This window comes from Mytilus galloprovincialis, chromosome 5 (genome assembly GCF_965363235.1).
Source record: "Mytilus galloprovincialis chromosome 5, xbMytGall1.hap1.1, whole genome shotgun sequence".
Classification (NCBI taxonomy): domain Eukaryota; kingdom Metazoa; phylum Mollusca; class Bivalvia; order Mytilida; family Mytilidae; genus Mytilus; species Mytilus galloprovincialis.
Genome location: NC_134842.1, coordinates 1563583 through 1588219, shown reverse-complemented (window position 1 = coordinate 1588219; position 24637 = coordinate 1563583). Strand labels below are relative to the sequence as shown.

Below are 24637 nucleotides of genomic sequence, written 5' to 3'. Positions count from 1 at the left end.
AGCATTTTTTATTAGGTTTAATGGTAACAGTCATTTTTGAGTTTGGCGGAACTGTGATGGTTCGTTTTATGCAAACTTGCCGAGTGAGTTGAAATTTCGTGTCCACTGTTAACAAATACCGCATTTATCACTTTATTGTTGATGGTTATTGTGGGAGTACTCAGGTTTATCACTGCGCGCAGTGTGTCCAAAATATCTAGCCTAAGTATAACATCGTATGTTGATGGCTCTTTGCACACATCCCATTGTATTTCGAGAGTCGTTCTTTAGGATCTTCCCAATAACAAGCTGTTAATCCAAACCACGTAGCGTTACATTCACCAAATCTCCATTTTATGCCGAAATTAATTTATCATTACTAATGTTATCATTGAAGCAGTGTCCACAATCATGCTTACATTCTGGTCATGTATAGTACCTCGTACGGCTAAGCTCTTTCAAATGGTTCGTCTGATGATAATATCGGACGAGGACGTTGACCTCTGTTCGATTTTGCTATGAGGTGATGTTTTATGGCAAATAGACTTTGGAATTGTGCGATGGCCCACTGGCCCGACCCTTTGCTGTTTAAAGACTCCATTGTTGGGGTTGCACTTTGGTTTGATTCATATCCTGGTGAAGGTGAATATTGTCTGAAATAACCGTGATTTCTTTAGTTTGTTCGTGGAGATGCTAACCGTTTTCTTTACGGACTATATGATCTCTAACTAAGTGGGGGTGTTGCTGATCGATAGGCATTACGCTTGGGTGTATTTCTATCTGGCGATCTACCGCGATTGTATTGCTTAGGAGATCTTCCATGTGTATATTGATCTTGTGATCTTCCATTGAAATGGTGATCTTCCATGATTATTTGATCAGAAGAAACGAGGTTCTTATGATCGGCCAATCCACGATTATGCTGATTAGTTGAAAGCATAACATCAGCTAGTTTTGTTACAATTTGTGTGAGGTTATGCACCTCATTATCCAAAGGACTGCTCATATTTCCTTTATCGGTCGTTGATACTGCGCCATCAGTGTCGATGGTCATAATTAGAACTTTTTGATCCATATATCGCCATCAGGTTTGATATTGAGGTTTTCAATTGTTTTAACGCCTTGTTGAATGTTTCTGGTTCCTCTCTATTCCATGCCTTGAAGAATCTTTGTCTTTACATCCTCGGAGGAATGCTTCGGATCCAATCTGGTTTGATCGTCTTTCTTGCTGAAGCGCTGCTCCAAATTAATGCTTTTTTAAGGCCTTGTAATCATCATCTGTGTTTACCTTGCGAGCGTACTCAAAGCCTGGCAATCTGGGGCCTACACACATTTTTCCAGTATTTCCATTGTCATCTAACGGCAGTTCGTTCAAATTGGTAAATGGACGCTTCCTAATTCAAGGATCCTCTCCAATTGAGTATTTGCATTTTTGGGAGCTGTGAGCTTCGGCTCCGATCATTTGCACCAAGATTTTCTTGCCATGAGTATATTCTCTCTCCGATGTAGAGTCTGAAGAAGAGCTGTTGCCACACTCTTTTGGTTTCCTCTGCCCATTGACTCGACGGGGATGATACCGTAAGTAGGCACTGCATTCAGCATTTGAGAAACCTGATAGAATCCACTTACAGCCTATTGTTTCTGTAATGGTGTGCTGCTCTGAACCAAATATTATTGACTCATAGTAGAAGTGTCCGTAAGAAGACACACAAGTCCTTTGCTGGTATCCTTGATTAGTACAGAGCTTTATAGTATGTTCTTAAATGGAGATTGTTGTTGAATAATTTGAACTATCTCATCCAGGGCCAAGGGCCCTGAAATAGGATTTTTAACTCTAGGTGAAGACACCTTCAACAGAGTTGGCGCGGTTGATGGTTCATGCGAACTACAATTGGGGAAAGACCCAAGGGTTGGATTTTGTTGTGTACTTTTGGTAAACCTGCGTTGCACTGGCTAAGATCAAATTTAGGCTTAGGTGATGTGTCCATTGTAGGAATTTTAACTTCTTTATTTCGATTGTCCACTAATTCAGATGCCAGTTGTTGGAAGGTACCCTGCTGTTCAAATGCACTTTTAAATTGAACTGTATCTCCATCCTCATTTGTTGTCAGCTTGTCCATCCATCTCACCACAACATAGAATATCTTATTAATCTGACCATCAATTCTGCCAAGTAATTTCCACTAGCTTCACTAATTTCAGACTGCTGAAGTTGCTGTGATATTGCTCCCATCTGTTCGTAAATAATATTCATTGCCTCTTTCTGTTCAGCTTGAATCATCGTAATGAGACCAACACATATTTGATCAATTCGCGCTTTGCTCTGTTTTATATTGCGGTAAATCCAAACTGTTCTTTGAGAATAAGATTTTGGTAAAAATTCATTGTACAATTGTTTAATAACCATTTCTGAGATGTCCTCTGTTAAATCGTCTTCAGCTGTGGGTTTCTCCATACCCTCAAGTGATTCAGTTTCTGCCATTTCAATGTTCTTGTTCTTGTTGTCCTCAATTCCGGCCATTTCACTGATATGTGTTTAAATGATTCTCAATACACAATATAATATCTCAAATTGCAAAATATTGCGACCCAAGAAATAAGATAGGCACTTAATAATATGTTAAGGCAGATAAATCCCAAATCACAGCTTTTATGTGTGACCCAAGACAACAAATAGTGCAGCTTTTAATGAAAGCTAATACTGCAGCTTGTTGTGAAAGCTACTACTTTGTGTATAAAATGACAAGCAAGGCAAACTAAAAAAGGACAGAACTGGGACAGATACTAAATGACACTTTACATGAATAAAATGCTTATATTTAGGTCAATTCTCAATAAAGAATATTTGCTTATTTTTCAAGGGTGCCATTTTGAAAATAGCGGCAAATTTGTATTTCAAAGATAGATCAAAACAAAATCTTGAAAAAAAAGTACACCAAGTCATTCAAATATGTTGATTTTTGTGCTTCCCGCATCAAATCCAATGTGGTTTGTGCAATACTAGAAAACATTATAGAACGTATGGCAGCAATCTTGAAATAAGCCGCCAAATTGAATTTTGAGGGTGGGTCCATAGCTGCTAATATTGCTCAGTACACAAAAATGTACCGTCATGCAAAAATTGGTGCTTTCCTCATTATTTGAGCAATTTTTTCACAGATCGGCCGGATTATTCCGATAACACACTTGAATGTCGTACCATTGTAATTTTAACATCATTTTCTGTATACGAAGCGGTGCTGCTAATAATGGCTTTTGAAAAATTTGTTCTAGCGGTTTATGGTCATTATGTATGATAGTTTTCTTCCTAAAAATATAACAATGAAACTTCTTAGTACTGAACACTATGGAGAGCATCTCCTTCTCAATCTGTGCATAACGTTTTTCAGATTCGGATAAGGAACGAGATGCATACTCAATAACACGGCCTTCTTGCATCAAAACGGCGCCTAGTCATTCTTGACTCGTCACACTCGATTTCAACGGGTTTCTTAACATCGAAAAATGCAAGAACTGGTGTTGTACTACACAAACGCTTTGATTCATGAAAGCTCTTTTCCTGTTCGTATTCCCATATGAATAAAACATCAGATTTATATAGTGTCCTCAACGGAGCGTCCACTTGACTGAGATGTGGTATAAACTTTGAAAGGTACTGAACAAGTCCTAAGAATCTACGAACACCTTCCTTGTTTTGTGGAACAGGCATTTCGACTATGGCCTGAATTTTAGCAGGATCCGGTAGGAGTCCTTTATCGGTGATAACATGGCCCATGTACGCAACTCTCACTTTTCTTACAAAGCATTTATCAAGATTTAAACGTAAGTTATGTTTTGTAGCACGTTCAACCACTTGTTGCAAAATTTTGTCATGTTCTTCCATGTTTCGGCCTGCAATAAGTATGTCATCTATAATAGCGGTAGCTCCTATAAAGCCTTCAAGCATCTGATCCATAATACGCTGGTATATTTCTGGTGCGGACTTGATTCCGAACGGTAAGCGTAACCATCTATATCGGCCAATCGAAGTATTGAAAGTTGTCAAATATGAAGACGGTTCTTCCAGTTTAATTTGTAGAAATCCGGATTTAGCATCTAGTACCGAAAATACTTTTGCATCTGGTATCAATGGTATTACGTCTTCAATTGTCTTTAACGGATAGTTTTCACGTTGAATCACTTCGTTCAGATCTTTCGGGTCGATACAAATTCTAACTTTGTCCTTTCTGACTGCGACTACCATGGAACTGACCCACTCTGTCGGTTCTTCAACTTTTGTTATGTAACCGTTTTCTTCCATGTTTCTAAGTTCAGTTATCGCCTTTTCCTTAATAACGACTGGAATTCGTCTCGGTGCATGCACTACACCCTTTGCATTTTCAGCTATTGTGAGTCGATATTCACCTGGTAATGTTCCTGAAGTTTTTATCAGTTCTGAAAAGTCATGTGACAATTCATTTGGCTTAGCAATTTCCTCTATAGTGTCAATTGTGTCTATTCTTTTCACGAGATTCAAACTCTCTGCAAAGTCGCCACTGATAATATTGTCCTGTTCCATATCGACTATTTCAAAAGTTTCATAAATTTCACGATATATGAATTTAACCGGAAGTCTTATTTTACCGATCTGTTGAATCTTGTGTCCTGTGTACGATTTCATAATTTTCTTCGAATCGGTAATTTCAAACATTTGTCAAACATTTTACTCTTTAGTTCTAATTTATTGAGTGATTTCTTGGAAATTATACTACACTTTGCACCGGTGTCAATTCTGACCGGAAGTTCCTTGTCACCGATGTGAACGTCTACAATCCATTTATCTTCTGTGTCTCGCCAAGTCTCGGTTTTTACGGTTGATATGCATAATAATTCATCTCCACTATCTTGACTATCACAACTGCTCTGATCTACTTCTTGAATCATGTTGATTTTTCTAAGTCTCTTTCTACAAACCTTTAACCAATGATCAGGATTTTTACAGTATTTACATGTCGTGCCTTTTGCTGGACATTTGTTGTTTCCATGCGTTGTTCCACAATTTCCACATTTTGACTGATGATAGATATCTTGTCTTCTTTTATCTTGTTTATTGTTTTTTTTGAGTGTTTACAGGCGGTCTACGGTATTGTTGTTTTGTACCTTTGTGATCTTTCTTTTTGTCGTAAGAGTGTTCACTGACGCGTAGAATTTCTTCGCAACGAATCATTTTGAGTTGTTTTTGTGATAGTTCAAATTGTTGCCCAATCTCAATAGCTTTTGCTATAGTCAAATCTGAGCCTTTGTCAAGCATTCTCTCTTGAACTTTTGAATGTTTAACGCCACTGATTATTATATCTATCAAGATATCTTCGGTGTTTCCATAGTCACAGTCCATCAATAATAGTCGAAGGTCTTTAACAAAATTATCAAAATTCTCACTTTCACTCTGTTTCCTTTGACATGCTTTAAATCTGGCTACACGTTTATTTGTCCTAGGGCGGATATATGTTTCCAGTTTTTCTAGAATTATGTCAGGGTTGTCTTGCTCATTTTCCATGTTTTCTTGCCACACAAAAGTTTTGTAGACTTCACGTCCTTGTTGTCCAATCCATAGTCCTAACCAGGTCAGCAGGCTCTGCCTTAACTAGGGGACTATTGAATGTAAACTCAACATGTTATTTGAATCTTTGAAATTCTTGGTACACATCTGGTGCACCCCAATTTAATGATGGGTGTTCGAACTGAAACCCGGTTGCCATTTTTGTTACTGATCAATGTCACCTGTTGTACACACATTGTGCAATAATATTCTCTTAAATATCTTCCGGACGTTACTGCTGACAGGATTAATTGAATTGTTACTTAAATTCCGGCGTGTAATACGTCAAAACATCTGACACCATGTAATAACAACCACAGTTGAGTTGCACGTTTTATTTTTAATAAGGGAAGTTACAAGGATTGGGAAGGTAACGAAGTCACCTTTGCATAAGTATTAACTACATGATAACATCAAACTACATGATAACATCAAACTACATGATAACATCAAACTACATGATAACAATTGAATGATATTACAGTCTGTTTATGTAATTCATAAGTGTTTTTCGTTTCTCGTTGTTATATAGATTAGACGGTTGTTTTCCCGTTTGAATAGTTTTACACTAGTAAATTTTTTGGGCCCTTTATAGCTTGTCGTTCGGTATAAGTCAAAGCTCCGTGTTGATGGCAGTACCTTGACATATAATGGTTAACTTTTATAAATTGTTACTTGTGTCATAGGGTGAAACTTTGCACATTTAATTCTTATCTAAGATCGGTATTTAATTACCCACATTAATTTACTATAGTCAAGAGTGTTAAGTATTTGTAGATTTATTGTGTTCATGAACTTTAGCAGACTGTCTGGTTGACCGTTAAATTTAATGTATGATGCAGCTGTCTTTTAACTTTAATCATTTCTAATTAGAAGCCGTATAATTTATGTTTATGTTTGTTTATATTCTGTCCCTATTCTTGTGTGATCTAGAGATTAATGACGATTTAATGAAGTGAGAAAAGAAGATCACAGAAACAAAAGCAAATGAAATCATATTTCGAATAAAAACATTCAGTAAAAAAATACCAGATTTTAAAGTAGATAATACCTTTATAGTTAATAAGGAAAAGGAAGATTAACTGTCCACCCAGTATATTCCTCAACCATTAATAGTTACGGACTTAAAGGGTTGCATGATTACGGTAACGAAAAAACAACATGAAGATATAACGCGAAATTTGTCACACTTTAAAAAAGATTTAGAAATCTAAAAAAAATATTGATGTAGAACATGTAGAAATAGAATAAATCATTGATGATGACATTATACCAAACACACACACCGTTGAGCAAATTATCACGGGAAGAACTATCACTGAAATATCTCGATGAGTATGTGCGATGAGATGCTGTGTTACAGGTATAATAATTTTGTGATATTTCTGGTGTATTAGTGAGGTTTGTAAATTGATGTTGATTTATTTGTATGTCATTGTATGATACAAATCTTTTGAAGAATTTACTTCATGATAGCCTTATTAGATTGCTTAGGTAATCCACACATCATATTAATATTATTACACGCGTACCGAATAAATTACATTTTTCAAAGACTATAAAGTTCTTATTAGGTCTTTCCACTTTTCTGTGGAAAGACCAAATTCATGTATTTGGTTTTGATGTTATATTTGTTATTCTCGTGGGATTTTGTCTGATGCTTGGTCCATTTCTGTGTGTGTTAGTTACATTGTAGTGTTGTGTCGTTGTTCTCCTCTTATATTTATGCGTTTCCCTCAGTTTTAGTTTGTTACCCCGATTTTGTTTTTTGTCCATGGATTTATGAGTTTGAACAGCGGTATACTACTGTTGCCTTTATCTATCGTATTTGTTTTGATTATTATCATTATTTTTTTTTCGCCAAATTTCGTTCTTGCGATAAATGTTTGTTTCTCAATACGTCGCTTTGATATTTCTCATATTGTATCGTATAGTTTATGCGCTTTTAAATTTCACCCTGCTAAGCCAAACCATTTTATTTGTAAGAGTTATCTCCCTTTTCACTGTTTATAATCAGAGTGCATCTTCTTCGTAACAAAAAAAAAAAGATATCGACAAAATTCTTTTTACAAATTGTTCATTACATCCTCATGATTTTTTTGCTAATTTGGATCGAATCGATTCGATAAAATTTTATGGGAGTTATCTACCTTTACACAATAAATTTGTCGATATGTGTTTTCAACTCATCAACTATTAACCATATAACCCTAGAATGTTTTATTTGAGGCCCCTTGGTCCTAACTTAGAAAATTATGTCAAGGTCAAAGGTCAAAGTCAAATTCTAATTTGTGTTTTTTCCTTGTTTTGAGATTTTTTCCGACACTTTTAAAGATATACATTAATGAACAAGTGCAAAATGTTTGCTTTATTGTAATGAAGATATGTTACATTTAGTCTAATAGAATTAACTTGCATCTTATAGGAGTTAGTGCCCCTGAAATGACTTAATATAAGGTTATTTGACTATAAATTCAACTTAGTTTATTATAAGGCCATATGACCTAGTATAAATGGTAAGGTGACATATGACCTTGAAAAATGACAACCGGGAGTGATCTTGAGAAGTAGCTTTTTTGCACTTTTTTCATATCAGAGTACTCAGAATTCATATATTTTGTAATTTAAATACATTTACTTATCACTAAAGACTAGAAGTGACTTTCTGTAAACCGGAAGTGGTCAATTATATATCGGTTTACAGGCAAAAGTATATAGAAGTTATATATTTTTGGAATCAGTGTAAAAGAAGCTATCACATGAGACCAAAAGTAACATTTACTTAACCGGAAGTAGTATATGATCTCCTTTAGTTCACTTTCAAGAATATCAAAACCATTATTTTTCGCATCAGTCTGAAGAAACTAGCTTCTTTTCAAAATTGCTTTGATGTGGAAAGGCCTTCAATTGTTCTCTGAACAATTGTTTTTAATTTTCTATTGATATCATTTTACGCATCTTATCACTTAATTTGTTTACACAAACAGTTAACGATTTTAACACTACGCAGACAGAGATGAAATGTTTTGTAACTATTATTCATTCATAGATATTGATAGTGTCCAGAGTTCCCGCATGTATTGATAGGCATAGCAGATCATGGCGAGTCGTATTGCAATATGTATGTATGTGGATTACATAGCCTTAGCATTATATTAAAGTATTATAACTAGTACACATGACTTGTCTCTTAGTTGCTATATACAGGCTACCAATGTAACATATCATAATACTAAAATAACGAGGTCCAATTTGTCAGCCGTCATCACGTAAAAACGACAAAGCAAAGAATTCAACTTTATATATAACTAATATAGTACAAAGGTGTAGATTAAAAACTACACCACTCCAGGCCCTTTTGTTTTCCACGTAATTAATATTGCCAATAATTAAGAAGTTCCGGGTCGAGTCCGATATCGATACCAATAGTATATTCACCTGTTACCTATTACCTTATCTGTACGTTCCGCATCTGACAGGCGCACCACCAAACGGTGTATTCAGGATTTATATGCTATATATACACGGGTCATAATCACAGGGTTGACACTACTAAATTGTCAAATTGTTACCTTTTGTAGTATTTTAATCAGTAAGACTTTCTAAGATAACAATACGAATACTAAAAATCTGGACTAAAAATAAGGCGTGTAGGTACAGTTTTCAATTTGTTAGCGGGCATGACGTAAAACAGCGAATCAAAGAATTCAATTTTATTTATAACTAATATAGGACAATGCTGTTGATTAAAAAATACTCCATTTCAGGACCTTTTGTTTTCCTAATAATTAATATTACCAATAATTGATAAGTTCTAGTTCGACGGGTTCAAACAGAGAGATTTGAAAGCAGAGAAAACTGTGTATCTTATAATCGGCATGACTTTATCAGATGACAATACTAATACTAAAATAAGGCTTGCGCATAGTTATATACTTTAATTCAGTCACGGACCCGCGATATCACGGGTGTGTTCTAGTACTAGTTATATAACACACCACTTGCTGCAAGCAAAGTAGGAACAATATAAACAACCATATAAACAATTAATCAACAAGATAATCTTGTTATTATGACATCACGTCATCCTGCATTGTAATTTCAACGGCTAACCTAAGATTCAAATTAGCAAAATAACTCAATTACCAGACTGAGTACTAGTGTAGATAACAGAAAATCAGTGAAGAAAATACAAAGAAAACATGTTAATTGTATTTTGTTTACAATATAGATTACCGAAACATTAAACAGTAATAATAAAGAGGTCTGAGAGGGTTGACGAATTTCATTGAACCATTTAAAATATCTCTATGGTGAACTTTGCGTAATTCATGCAGTTTTCTGTGATGGAATTACTATTCAATAATTTTTAAGATTATTATCATTAAAAAAAACTTACTTCCAATAGATTCGAAACTAAAATCCATATCATCTTGAAAAGTTGTTATACCATCGGTTATATCAACAACCAGAAGATAGATAGCTTTTGAAGTTAAAAATGTCTGGTGTGTGGCATAGTAGTCCCTCTGGCCAGCATAATCCCATATGCCACATTCTACCATACCATCGGATTTCATTTTGTCTTTTTTATTTTTTACATACGAAAGAAAAGCATCCATGTTTTTAACAATGGCTTCAGTCATTTTAAGATTTAGATCCTCATTCATTCGTTCAGGTTTTGTTTTATCTATTTTGTCCAGTTTTCTAAGGTTTGATGTGTCTGGACTAATACGTTCAGTCTCTGCTTCGTGTAATTCTTTGTAAACTAAGTTGTTGTTCGAAGCTCCAGAACAATTTTGTATACTTTTAGATTCATTATCAACTATTGGAGCTGTGACTATGGGATCATTTGTTTCTGTGAAATCCTCTATAGATATAGTAGGTTTCATCTCGTCAGGTTGACTTGGCATACTCTCAAAATCTTCATACCGACTTTGACCCCGCATATTTTGCGTACTTTCTGATTCAAATGTATGACCACGTTCATTTGAGTCCGCTTGTTCGCCTTCTTGTGTCTGATCCTTCCACACCGTATGTAATATCCTCTCTTTGATTTTATCCCTTTCAAGTTCAGCTAAAAAACAACAATATAAAGGGATCCAATTCTTAAATAAGTTTTTTTCGAATTTTAAAATTTCATTTTAAGCATTCTCATAAAATATATTTTAATGAAACTACGCTGCTTAGAACGATTATTGTAGAGTTTCATTTAACTCTAACCAATAAAGTGAAAACGGGTCATATTATTTCCTTGTCCATTGTGTATATATACAGACGAGGAGATATGGTATGATTGATGTAAAAGGATATCTGTTCAATAGAGACTAAATGAAACAGACACTACGGACTATAGGTCACCGTACGGCCTTCAACAATGAACACAAACCATACCGCATAGTCAGCTATAAAAGGTCCCCATGTGATAAATGTAAATCATTCAAACGAGAAAACATACGCTCTAATTTATGTACAAAACAATGAACAAAAAACTAAATTGTCACACAGCAACAAACGATAACTACATAATAACAGCGTTATTACTTGGGATCGTATTTAGAAAATCAAACGAGAATAAAGTTGAAGAGCATTTCGAAATGATGTGTAAATGACGTGTTTACATTAATCACATTTACACAACAAACTGATATGACATTAATTTAAACAATTCATTGAATGACGGGGTACAGAAAAATACTGGAAACATTTCAGTAAAGATTTGAAACTTACTTAAAAATCCTTTATCTCAAATTCGATGGAACGCATGCTCTCAACAAAGTCAGCTAGTTTTGACTTACTTAGTAAAGGACAATTATCTTTATAGCCGTAAGTTAATCTATAGATGCTTCTTATTTCTTTGCTTTCTTCTGAAGAAGTTCCTGTATGAGATCAGTCTCTTATGAATAAAGCATTAAGTCTTAAAGAAGAGGAGTATAGTTGGTTTTCTTTAGAAACTCTTTTATTTTTTAAAGACGTGACATTCAAATCGATGTTTATTTCTATGTGAATTAAATTTTATTAATACATGAGTTCATATTCCTATACAATTTGTATTAGATTTCCCTAGCTGCTATTTGAAGGGGATAAAGAGCATTGACCACCAGGTCATAGAAAATGGTGACATCCCATCAGTCCGACAACCATTATTCCGACAGCCAATTACCCCGACAGCCCACTATTCCTCGCATGCGGGATATTTGTCTTAGTTGATACACATACTTATTGCAACTGCTCAGTCTCTTGTTCCTATTTCGTTTTACGGGTGTGGGTAATTTTTTTGTCTTTATATTTCGGCGTTTGTGTGTCCAATGTTATTCTGTGCTGTTCTAGTTCGCTGTTTTTTTAGATCTAGATTTATATCCTTTTTACTAGATCTTCTGTTTCCCCCTTTCGTGTATTGGAGGGGGGGATTGAAGTTTCACCACTATAAACTACATACTTGAATTAGAGTTAGATAACACTACCCGCCCTCGTTGGTCGGAAGACAGTTTTATTTGAATGAATTTTGTCGCGGAAATTAGCGAGTATTGTAGCGTCAGTCAAAATGAGAAAATAAAGAGAAAAATACAAAAGTATGTTCTAAAAAATAAGATAACATATCGGATGAAATATGTGCCTCGAAAAGATTAGTAATTCCAGCTTCAACCAAGACATGCACCCGTGCGATTTTATAAATATCATGTTTGGGAATATGAATCCATGAAATATACAGCGCTCCTACTAATGATCGATCAGACATAATCTGAAAATTACACTCAATTTATTTGCAGGGGTACCAATTTTATATCGCGAGCTTATTTTTAAATCTAGAAAAATAGGCCTTTTTTATGATGTTTCGGGAGGGGCAGGACTGATGAATTACCACAAAACTATTTAGGTTAAACAAATATCACAGAGACGAACCAACGACAACCGCTAACCTACCAGCTACTGACTTTGGACAGGCACATTAAGAATGTGGCGGTATTAATATTAGTTGAAAAGGGCGATCAACTCATCAGATCGATGCGAAGCACACAAACTTGTCACACTTACGTGACAGGGTATTTATACATCCCTCACAACAACAAAAACACAAAGTACAGTACAGGTCTGAGACTATTCGCAGTTATTAACAGCTAGTTCAAAGCCAATAACTACTAATAAAAATCATGTACTAGTATCTTAGACTATATGAGTGACATTCTTTTCCCGCGGATTTGGCCATAGTAGACCCCCTCATATAACAATCACACAATATTCAATATAAAAAAGAAGATGTGGTATGACTGCAAATGAGACAACTCTCCACCATAGACCAAAATGACACACAAATTAACAACTATAGGTCACTGTATGGCCTTCAACAATGAGCAAAGGGCCATACCGCATAGTCAGCTATAAAAGAACCCGAAATAACAATGTAAATCAATTTAAACGGGAAAACTACCGGCCTTATTTATGTACAAAAAAAGAACGGAAAACAAAAAGGTAAAGCATAAACAAACGAAAACCACTGAATAACAGGCTCCTGACTTGGGACAGGCACATACATACATAATATGGCGGGGTTAAACATGTTAGCGGGATCCCATCCTCTCCTAACCTGGGACAGTATAACGGTACATCAAAAGAACGAACTATAAAAATCAGTGGAAAAAGGCTTAACTCATCAGATAGAAAAAATAACAAATGGACGTTGCCGGGTACTTCTACATCCTAACAACAAATAGACACTAGGTACAGATCTGAGAGTAGTCGCAGTATTTTGACAGCTAGTTCAAAGTCTCTAACAACTTATAAAAAATCATGCATCTAAGACTTAATACACAGAATAGATTCTGCATTGTATAAAGTAAATCATGTGCCCATATACCGAAGTAAGGTTATCCTATGGAACCGTTATATTAGCGAAAAATTGCGTTATGGTCCTGAAAATTCATGAAATATTAGCCACTGGACGTTGATTAACCACTATGCGTTTACTGTTTAATCGTCATTATGAAATCAACAATATATATGATTCTAAATTGTAGTTTTATTTTCTTGATATATATTAAGGTGTTAAAATTGGTATTCAAATGAACAAAACGATCTACATGTATATAATTAGTTGATCTATAATATAAAATTAAGTCAGATAAAGAGGGAGACGATTTAATTTTCCAAAACACCCAAAACTTTTAGTTTTTGCTTTGAGTGAAAAGAAAACGAGCATTAAACCTCTAGGGGGTCATGAGTTTTTCCTACAAAAATATTCTGATTCCCAATTTGACGGGGAAAACAGTTAATCAAAGTCATATAATTGTATTTTCCCTGGCACGTAATTTGTCGAAATGCACCCCTTCAATTACTTGAACCTTGGCTCGAGAATTATTTCCCAAGTCATCTAAAGTTGCTTGCTTAACTTGTTTAACTTCTGATATACATTTCAAAATATAGAAGTCTACTCCTGATTTGTCTGTAAAAAAGGCTAATACAATCCCGTGTTTTATTAATTTAATTAAACGGTTTTCGTCGCTGTTTGGGATAAGTCTTTCAATTACCTCAATTTCTTGCACAAGTTTATATTGACGAAAAGTTCCGGCTTCGCTAGTACAGGAATTTCTTTCATCACGACAGTTATAACATGAAAAGCAGGACAAATTGCGAAATGAAACATTCCGTGGACTTGTATTAAGTCTTTAAATATTGGGGAATACGCCACTTAAAATTATCTAGTTCGTAGTACTTCCGCAAATAAATTAAAACTCGCATTTTACATTTTGAGGACTGTCTTGGTGTTTCCAATTTGTCTTTGCAAAAGTTGAACGAAGTTCATGTAATAAGAATTGTTTTTCCATTTCACCATTCTTTTAAATAAATCGTTAAAAGCTATAAACGATTAATAAAAATTGCAAAATTAACCTGTGTCGAATCTATATTTCTCTGCCGGAGTCTATAGCAACATGTACTATTCTTTTTTTTCGGCAGCCATAAACATATTTTTTCCAAATTTCACCACACGATTTGTTTTTAATTATCATGAACATTCAATTGAAACTTTTGCACATGTAACGTTGGAAATTAGCGTTTTTTTCGGAATTTTTCGACGTTTTCAGACGTTTGGACAACATGGCTACCGTTTTGTAATGTGTTGAAGCAAATTATTCCTTTAAGACCCAAATATGTAGTTTATAAGAAAAGAATCTTGGCATTTTGGACTCTTCGTGTATCTAACTTTTGTTTTGATCAATTATAAATAACTTATTGAAATATCAATTAAAAAATACGCGTAAACTGCTTTGAAAAATGAAATATCAACTAGGACAAAATGGCTACCGCTTGAAAAACGACTGTGTAGAGAAGATTTTATAAAATCTGCAATATTTGAACACATAAACAATGAGGTTAATGTTTGTACTTTTGGTAGATGTTATTATTGTCTTACTCTTTTTAATCATTTTCCGCTCTTATATCTACTTATAATCGTTAAGTTTCCAAAAAAACGTCGTTAATTGGACATTTTTTTTTATTCCAGCTTAATATGCAGCCACCGAGTCAAATGAAATTTTGAAAAATATCGGCTAGATGTTACTTAGTATATGACCAAGAGCTATAAAAACATAATTTAAAACATATATTGAATTTGTTTAAAAGTGGTTTTTGTTTGCTAACATTTTTATTTTGTTTTGCGGAGGAAATTTCGAAGATTCTGTTTTAAATCCTAGGTGTTGTAGGAACAGCGTGTGTAACGTTCTACTATAAAGCGACAATCGGTAAACTTCGGCTTCAAAACACGGCATTTAATGAGCAGCCATATTTGTTAACCAAAACAGACAGAGAAAAAAAAATTGACGATTATACGATATATTTGCGTAAAAAAATGATAAAATCGTGCACAGAGGACTAAGATTTTGATATGTACATGCATTGGTTCAAGAATTGGATAAACATTATTTTTCACCAGTCACTCGTTTCATATAACTTTAAAAACAAAAAAATCTGAACTAAGATTTTCCTTTTACCTTCTGGTGATAAAATATTAAAAAAACATGATTTGATTGATACATGATGCGTCGAAAAACTAAGAAAAAAATCTGACTCAGACAAAAAACATAACCCCCTCCTACTTTTTTTTATATCTCCCAATTGAAAGGATTTCCTATCATGATGTTCTTGATAGAGGAGTGCTACTCACACAGAAGCTATTAAACCAAGATCCAAATTTTTAAGGTGAAATCATCCCCTCGTAATTTTCGTTGACGCCATCACGTGTTGGTTGACCGTTATGGAATATCCGTTTCACAGATGATAGCGGATTAAAGAGGCCGTACAGTAAATATTGGTTTAGGTAGTTGTTAATTCCCCCTTGACGTGATGGTATTGGTGTATATATCTAATTGGCAGCGCAAATCGATTCACGAAAATCATATTAAAATAAACCATTTGAATAATCGATTTGAAAGGTTTATATACATGATATTATTTTTTTTCTTTTTATATAAAAAAAACCCTCATAGATTGTAAATTTACTGCCATTATTTAGGCAAAATGAAATCATGGGGTACTTTTTATTGCAAATTATCAGTTTCAAATTCAATAAACAACACTGACTTTCATTTGATTAGATTTACAGGTGAGAATAAGAAAGAAATATCTCACCATCACAAATAATCCATGTTCCATCTTGCTTAATCTTGCATTTTTGATGAATTTCAATTCCATCAGTGCTGGATACTTTCTCAGTTTGTTTGTCTTCAAGTAATTTACGAACTAGAGTTGTCTTTCCAACCCCATGTTTCCCAATTACTTGAATTCTGACATATTGTCGATGTTCTTTTCCAACTTCTAATGCATCCATGTATCTATTATTTTCCTCCACACTTGGAATTTCTAAAACAAAAAAGATAACAAAATCCTATCAAATTAAGGAATAACTATAGAAGTAAGTTTAACATTTAGATTTATAACTTATTTTGGATGACTTAACCAGTTTTAAAATTATATTACAAATCAAATCTCTTTTCAGCGGAATTTTCACACTGTGATTATTTAAGAATTAAAACGGCAGTTTTTAAATTCTGTTTTCCTATATTCATAGAGGGCAAATTCTAAATAAATCTTCATCTCAATGGCACTCATACCACATCTATCTAAATCAAAGGTGTTACACAAAGGCAACAGTTGTATACCAGTGTTCATACAAAAAAGTCACAAATCGATTGACAAAAAAAAAAAGAATTTGCCTTACAAATCAGGATCAATGGAAATAGTTATCAAAGGTTCCAGGCTTATCATTTAATACGCCAGATGCGTGTTTCGTCTACGTACAGTAATTGCAACCATAGACGTTACTGTTTTATCGATCAATCAGCGATCATCGATCAGTCACCGATCAGTCAAGTTTGCGTCAAACTCACGTCAACAATCCGTCAGACTTATAGTAAAAGTCATTGACTGATCGGACTGATAGGACCGATCGACCTTTCTGACGGATTGAACTCTACTTAGTCACATGATAATTCAAATTACGAAATCGTAGTTTCGTTTTATTATATAAATATATCGGGGGCCTCGGTAGGTAAAAGATGTTCCAAGCTTGACCTGGAGATCAATCTTCTGAAATGTCTTCGGATTGTCTGTTCTCGTCGAGAAGCCCGGTGGTTGTCTCCGCGTACTTCGGCTTCATCCACCTTAACAACAGACTTCCCGGTGTCCTACATGCTCCCTTGGGCGGTGTTGGGATGGGGATTGTTCTGGTGGTGGGTTAATATTGTAAAGAACACATCTCCATTAATCCTTAGTGAGTGTACATGGATCCGCTGTACCCTTGCAGTCAATCAAGGAGTGCGTCTATACTGGCGGAATCTCGAAGTACATACATACAACATACATACATACATACATACATACCATGGCGACATGTAAAGTACGAAACGTTCAAGTACAACTGATCAACATCTATTTTATTAAAATATTCAGCAAGGTCTAATGAATCTAAATGAAGAAATATGCAGAATATTATCATAACAGGATGGTCATTTTCGTTTTCATTTATGCTATATATTTTTTAAACCCGGATAAATCAAGAAAGGGTGTTTATATTGCGATTTTGATTTATTTTCCGTAAATACTCTTGGAAATGAATAAATGAGCAGTTATTAAAAATGTTGGTGTATGATCTTTTAATATTTTAAAGTTTTGTATCCTTATCATCTCTAAATTCTGTAAAAATAAACATATTTCAAGCGAGGCCATTAAATAACATATTACAAACAAAACTTGCTGCATTATCTTTGAAAGGATAAGAAATCTTGGTTATTTTAAACAAATCGAAGAACATTCCAGTATATTTTTTTTCTGATATTCTCTTGCCGTAATTAAAAATTACAAATCTTAAACTATAAAAAGTACAAAAATCCAAAGGCGGGCATGCAGTCTTATTCAACAAAACAAAAGTTTATGCATATTTATCATTCAAATATTCACATTTGATACAGAATACTTATCAAAGGCATTTTTAATGATTGATTGCAGATGATGTTGCATTATTTCAAATATGAGAAGAAATATTTGCGTTTTTTGGCAACACGTACAAAAATTTAGTATCTTTTCCCTAAAATCTAGCATATTTAAAAAAAAACCCAGCCAATCCTGATGTACAAAAAGTACTGAACTATAATGGCGGTTAATAATTTATATTAAAATAAGGCAATAACTGCATTCTTATTTCACAAAATTAAAAGGTTGAGTATTTTGATTCTGATTTTATCTAAATTCTAGATAAAGACTTATCTTGAGGCCTTTAAAAAAAAATTACAAATGAAATAGCACAATTTTTTACCAAAAAAAAAAAAAATTCACAATTGTATACAATGCGAACAACTTTTTAGTATATTCTCTCAGGCAATCTTTTATTTTTATATAATGCAGCCAATCCTTAACTATCAAAAGTAGAAAAATTCAATGGTTGTTAATGATTTCCATGAAAATGAAGAAATAATTGCATTCTTGTTCAACAAAAACAAAAGTTCATGCATATTTATCCTTCAAATATTCATATTTGATACAAAACAACTTACCAAGATGCATTTTTAATGACTGTTTGTAATAAAATTAACGGTACCAATTTTCTTGCACCAGATGCGCATTTCGACAATACATGTCTCTTCAGTGATGCTCGTGGACAAAATATTGTAATTGATATTGCATTATGTCAGATATGAGAAGAAATATTTGCATTTTAGGCAACACATACAATTTATTTTATCCTTTCCCTATAACATCTAGTATATTTTGTGAATAACGTCCAATTCTGATGTACAAAAAGTACTGAAATCTTATGGCGATTTATAATTGTATTAATATAAGGCAATAGTTGCATTCTTATTCCGCAAAAACTAAAGTTTCAGTATTTTAATTCTAATGTCACCTAAATTTTAGATAAGACTTCTCTTGAGTCCTTTAAAATAAAAATTACAAATAAAATAGCATAATGTTTTACCAAAAGAAGAATAATGTTGACAATTTTAAATATGCGAAAACAACATTTTAGCATATTTTGACAGATAATACTTATTTTTTATGAAAAGCAACCAATCCTTAAACTATTAAAAGTAGAAAAATCCAATGGCGGTCAATGATTTCCATTAAAATGAAATAATAATATCATTCTTGTTCAACAAAAACAAAAGTTTGTGCATATTTATCATTCAACATTCACATTTAATACAAACTAACTTATCAAAAGGCATTTTTAATGACTGATTACAATTAATGTTGCATTATTTCAAATATGAGAAGAAATATTTGCTTTTTGGGCAATGCGTACACAAATTTAGTATCTTTTCCCTAAAACCTAGCATATTTGTTTGAAAAACAACCAATCCTGATGTACAAAAAGTACTGTAATCTTATGGCGGTCAATGATTTATATTAAAATAAGGCAATAATTGCTTTCTTAATCAACAATAATTTATAAATAATAAGTTTGAGTATTTTAATACTGAAATTATCTTAAACTAATATAAGACTTATCTTGAGGCATTTACAATAATAAATTACTAATAAAATAGTTATCAAAAGTACCAGGATTATAATTTTATACGCCAGACGCGCGTTTCGTCTACATAAGACTCATCAGTGACGCTCAGCATACTTTTCTAGCAAAAGAAAAATAATTTTGACAATTTTATACACTGCAAATATTATTTTAGCTTATTTTCTTCAATAATCTTTTATTTTAATGAAAAACAACCAATTCTTAACTATAAAAGTAGAAAAATCCAATGGCGGTCAATGATTTCCATTAAAATGAAGAAATTATTAATGCTTTCTTGTTCAACAAAAATTATAGTTTATGCATATTTATCCTTCAAATATTCACATTTGATACAAAATAACTAATCAAAAGGCATTTTTAATGACTGTTTGTAATCGATGTTGCATTATTTCAAATATGAGAAGAAATATTTGCATTTTAGGCAACGCGTACAGATTTTAGTATCTTTTCCCTGAAAGTCATCTTATTCTATGAAAAGAAATCAATCCTGATGTACAAAAAATACAAAAATCAGACAGCGGTTTATAATTTGCATTGAAATAAAGATATAACTGCAATCTATTAAAAAAAGTTTATAAGAAAGGACTTAAGACTTATCTTGAGGCCTTAAAAATAACAAATTACAAATTACAAATAAAATAGTATTACTTTTTATCGAAAGAAGAAATAAAGTTAATTAAAAACAATAATTAAAACAACATTTTTAATCATCACAAATAAAGCACGCATCTTTAATTTATAATATTTTTACTTTCATCCTCTATTGACATACAATTGCTAAATAGAGGACTTATCTTAAACGACAACATTTTACCTCTTATAAGTGGTACAATAATATTCTGAGGATATCGTTATTCTGGACTTTTGTTATTATTAAACTAAAATTTCAATAAAAAAAAATGAAGGAATACATATGATACAAAAAATGTAAGTGAAAAGTTATTTTTAATTTTTTATTTGTTATTGCAACTAAGTTGATAATAAATTAACGAATAAAGGTGTCTTTGTAGAGGTCCGCGTTCATCGAATGTTAACACTGTGGAGTTCGATTTGCATAAGAATTTTAATTATATACGTATCCGTTCGATCCGTGCATAAAATTAATGTACTGATCGATCGCTGGCCGTTTTCACAGATACTCTCACATAGCTTTTTTTATTTATCTGACGGATTCTATGGGTCACCGACCACCGATCACTCATCGATCAGTCAAACATCCGTCACCGATCATTCACGAATCAGTCAAGTTCACGTCAAACAGTAAGCCCTAAGGTTGCAAGTACTGTAAGAATCGTCAGTGAAGTGTTGACTACTAGGCTGGTGAAACCCTCGAGGACGAAAATTGCATCAACAGTGGCATCGACCTAGTGGTGTAAATAGTTATCAAAGGAAACAAATTAACTATGAGGTAAACAATGGAACAACAGAAACACCAAAATTCAACAAAACAAATGCTAACACACAAAGAAACGAACTATTTGATTAAACTGTAATATGTCTGACTTAGTACAGGACATTTTAAGAGAATACTGGTGGTTAAACCTGGTTGAATGGCATACCAAATCTCCAACTGTATGACGCTGTTAAAAAATATCTATAGCAATACACCATAAACATGCTTGTTGTTTGATGTGAGTCAAGGCTTCGTGTTGAAGGCCATACCTTGACCTATAATGGTTAACTCTTATAATTGTTACTTGGATGGAGCGTTGTCTCATTGGCACACATACCACATCTTTCTTATATATCAAAGAATATGCATAACAAAGAAATGCGCAAACAAATAAAAGTCGACACAAAATGCAAATTTCAGAACAAACACGAAAATATTCCATCAACAACAAACATCAGAGGATTTTAAAAAATAACACGCAATCTCGAACTTTTTAAAATTATTTTACAATACTTGTCAAACAATGTTAACAATGATGTTATGGAAAGGCAATGTTATAACTATTTGAACTCCAAACGGTGAGTGAAACATCTCTCTGAATAAACTTTGAGTCGATGATTATGATGAAACAAAGGCTGCGTTTGAGTTATACTCTGTTATCAGAATGATAGAATTCTATCCGACTATCATTAAAGTGAGAGGTTTAGCAAACTACAAAACCAGTTTTTCATCCGTTAGAAATGTTTGAGATTTTAAATATGCATTTTGTTATGTTATTGGGATCTTTCCGTATTTAGTTTACCTTGGAGTTCTTCATTTTTGCTTTATTTTTTACTTTCAACACTGTGTAGGAAAATTTGTCATTTCGGAAGGCAAAAATCTGATAACTAACTAAATCAACACCAACGTAACATATCAAACAATCAAAATAACCCGAAGTAGTTACATTCAATGAATTAACACTATTAAATAAACGATAAATTGAAAACATATCGACATATTTATTTAAGTCAACAGTTGTTGTACTTTCATAACTTGTCCCGATTCAATATAAAACAGAAGATGTGGTATAAACTCTCAACAAGAAAAACCAAATGAAACTGAAGTGAACAGCTATTGTTCAATATACGGCATTCAACAATAAGCAAAGCCCATACCACATTCACGGTGGGTACGGTTGTCCTGCGAGAAAACGTTCTGTGCTGGTGTTTCGGTCCTGATCATCGATAATATGTAAAAAAAAAAAAGACGAAAATTATGATCTTTGACGTTTTTTCTCATAAAGAATGGAAGGAAACAGTGTAGACTTTTTAATTTTCTTTCTTATAGGCAAACCATTAAAAATTTTACCCTCTAAAATGTTTCAGTGAGCGTAACACAAAAATGCTCACTTTCAGAAAATTAAGAACTGAAAAAATAAAACAAAAATGCTCCTGGAGTCCGCTTTCCATATCGAAATCCACACGACAAAATTATTTTGTGAAAAACGTGAAATTAATCAAAATTTTGCATTTTATTGATGTCCTGATACTGTGCCTTTCATGAATGTGAGCTACCGAATTAGACTATTTACCGGATTAGTTATAACATAAGCAACACGACGGGTGCCACACGTGGAGCAAGATCTGCTGATCCTTCCGGAGCACCTGCGACCACCCTTAGTTTGTGGTGGGGTTCGTGTTGCTTATTCTTTAGTTTTATATGTTGTGTCATGTGTTTTATAGTTTGTCTGTTTGTCTTCTTTAATTTTTAGCCAGACATTGTCAGTTTATAATTGATTTATGAGTTTGACTGTCCCTCTGGTATCTTTCGTCCCTCTTTTATTTAAGATATTAAATGCACTTGAATTGATGATTCTCTACATTACATATTAACTTAAAATTTTTTGAAAGGTTCTTAAAGTACTTTTATAACGACAATAAAGGTTTGACTGGTTTATTTCAGTTAAATATACTATTTAACTACTGGTACATCTAATTTCTTCCTGTATAAATACACTGTCTCCAATAAGATTGCTGTATAAAAAAGGGCCTTTACTTGCTTTTCAAATATGACTGATAAGAAACAACTTGAATGGAACAAGATGTGAACAATTGTAATTCAAAGTATGAACTTCAACAACGACCAAAAACCATAATCATAAAATTGTACACGATTTAAGAATGAATACGTGCGGCCTGATTTTAACTACAACTTTGAACAGAATACAAATATGACAGAAAGCATCTTATATACTTGTTTATATTAAATTGTTTATGTGAAGCTACGAGATATATATATTTTTTTAATTAAAAGCACATTTAACAAAACAACCGATTTCGGTAAGGGCAAATACTTCTTGATTTTTACTATGCACAAGCATAAATTCAACTGAAAAAATATATACATGAAACGATAAAATATTTATCTTAAGGGGGCTCGCGGGTCTAAACCTATTTTTTTTTCTAATAGAGGATTTTGCTATATTTTTCTATAAAAGAACTTTATCTTATACTTGATAGAAAAATAAGATAAAAACATGGGGTCACCGTTTATTTACGCTCACAATCTGGCTCCAAAAGAAGCATACATTTTCATAGAGGCACTTTTTTTCTGTTCTACTAATAGGAAAAATAGAGATAATATCGAAATAACTCAATTACAGAAATCGCTCAAATTTTACAAGTTTGGTTTAAGTACAGCTAATTTGAAAATCATAATAAAAAATATAGGTCACCTTTGAGTTAAAAAAGATACTTCAATTTTAATGCCAAAAAATGGCATTTTTGGACCAAAGGGAGATAATTTGGAGCTTTCAAAATTATATATATATATATTTTAAAAGTCATCTGGGCACAACACGAATTGATTTTTTGAATGAGTTTTGTACCATATGATAAAGCAACAAGTACTAATGGTAATAAATAAAATTTGTAATGAAAAATAAATGTTTAATTTTTTCTGAAATTTGTATACCCTCGAGCCTCCTTAATTTGAATCTCTAACCCCCCCTTAAATATATCAAAAAATGTCTGGTTATTCAATTGAAACAAACAAGTCAAAAAGTAAATAAAAAAAAAATACCGTTCTCAGAAGATAATGCAAAACGGAAAGCCTTAAATCAAATGGCAAAATCGAAACATCAAAAGCATCAAACAAATGGATAAGAACTGTCATATTCACCTCAAAAGCATCAAACAAATGGATAAGAACTGTCATATACACCTCAAAAGCATCAAACAAATGGATAAGAACTGTCATATACACCTCAAAAGCATCAAACAAATGGATAAGAACTGTCATATTCACCTCAAAAGCATCAAACAAATGGATAAGAACTGTCATATTCACCTCAAAAGCATCAAACAAATGGATAAGAACTGTCATATTCACCTCAAAAGCATCAAACAAATGGATAAGAACTGTCATAATCACCTCAAAAGCATCAAACAAATGGATAAGAACTGTCATATACACCTCAAAAGCATCAAACAAATGGATAAGAACTGTCATATACACCTCAAAAGCATCAAACAAATGGATAAGAACTGTCATATTCACCTCAAAAGCATCAAACAAATGGATAAGAACTGTCATATTCACCTCAAAAGCATCAAACAAATGGATAAGAACTGTCATATACGCCTCAAAAGCATCAAACAAATGGATAAGAACTGTCATATTTCTG

The 24637-nt window shown here is 33.1% G+C and overlaps 1 protein-coding gene across 1 annotated transcript in view; it reads right to left on the bottom strand.

Moving 5' to 3' along the window:
• The window catches only part of LOC143074944 (uncharacterized), an 84711-nt gene extending 68303 nt beyond the window's left edge, over nt 1–16408 (bottom strand). Inside the window, exons 1-2 of the mRNA XM_076250145.1 lie at nt 16178–16408; nt 9957–10631 (exon numbers count right to left, since the gene is read on the bottom strand). Coding sequence (XP_076106260.1) covers nt 9957–10631; nt 16178–16376 — 874 coding nt within the window. The 5' untranslated portion in view covers nt 16377–16408. The remainder of the gene's footprint in view (nt 1–9956; nt 10632–16177) is intronic.
• Between the last annotated feature and the right edge of the window lie 8229 nt (nt 16409–24637).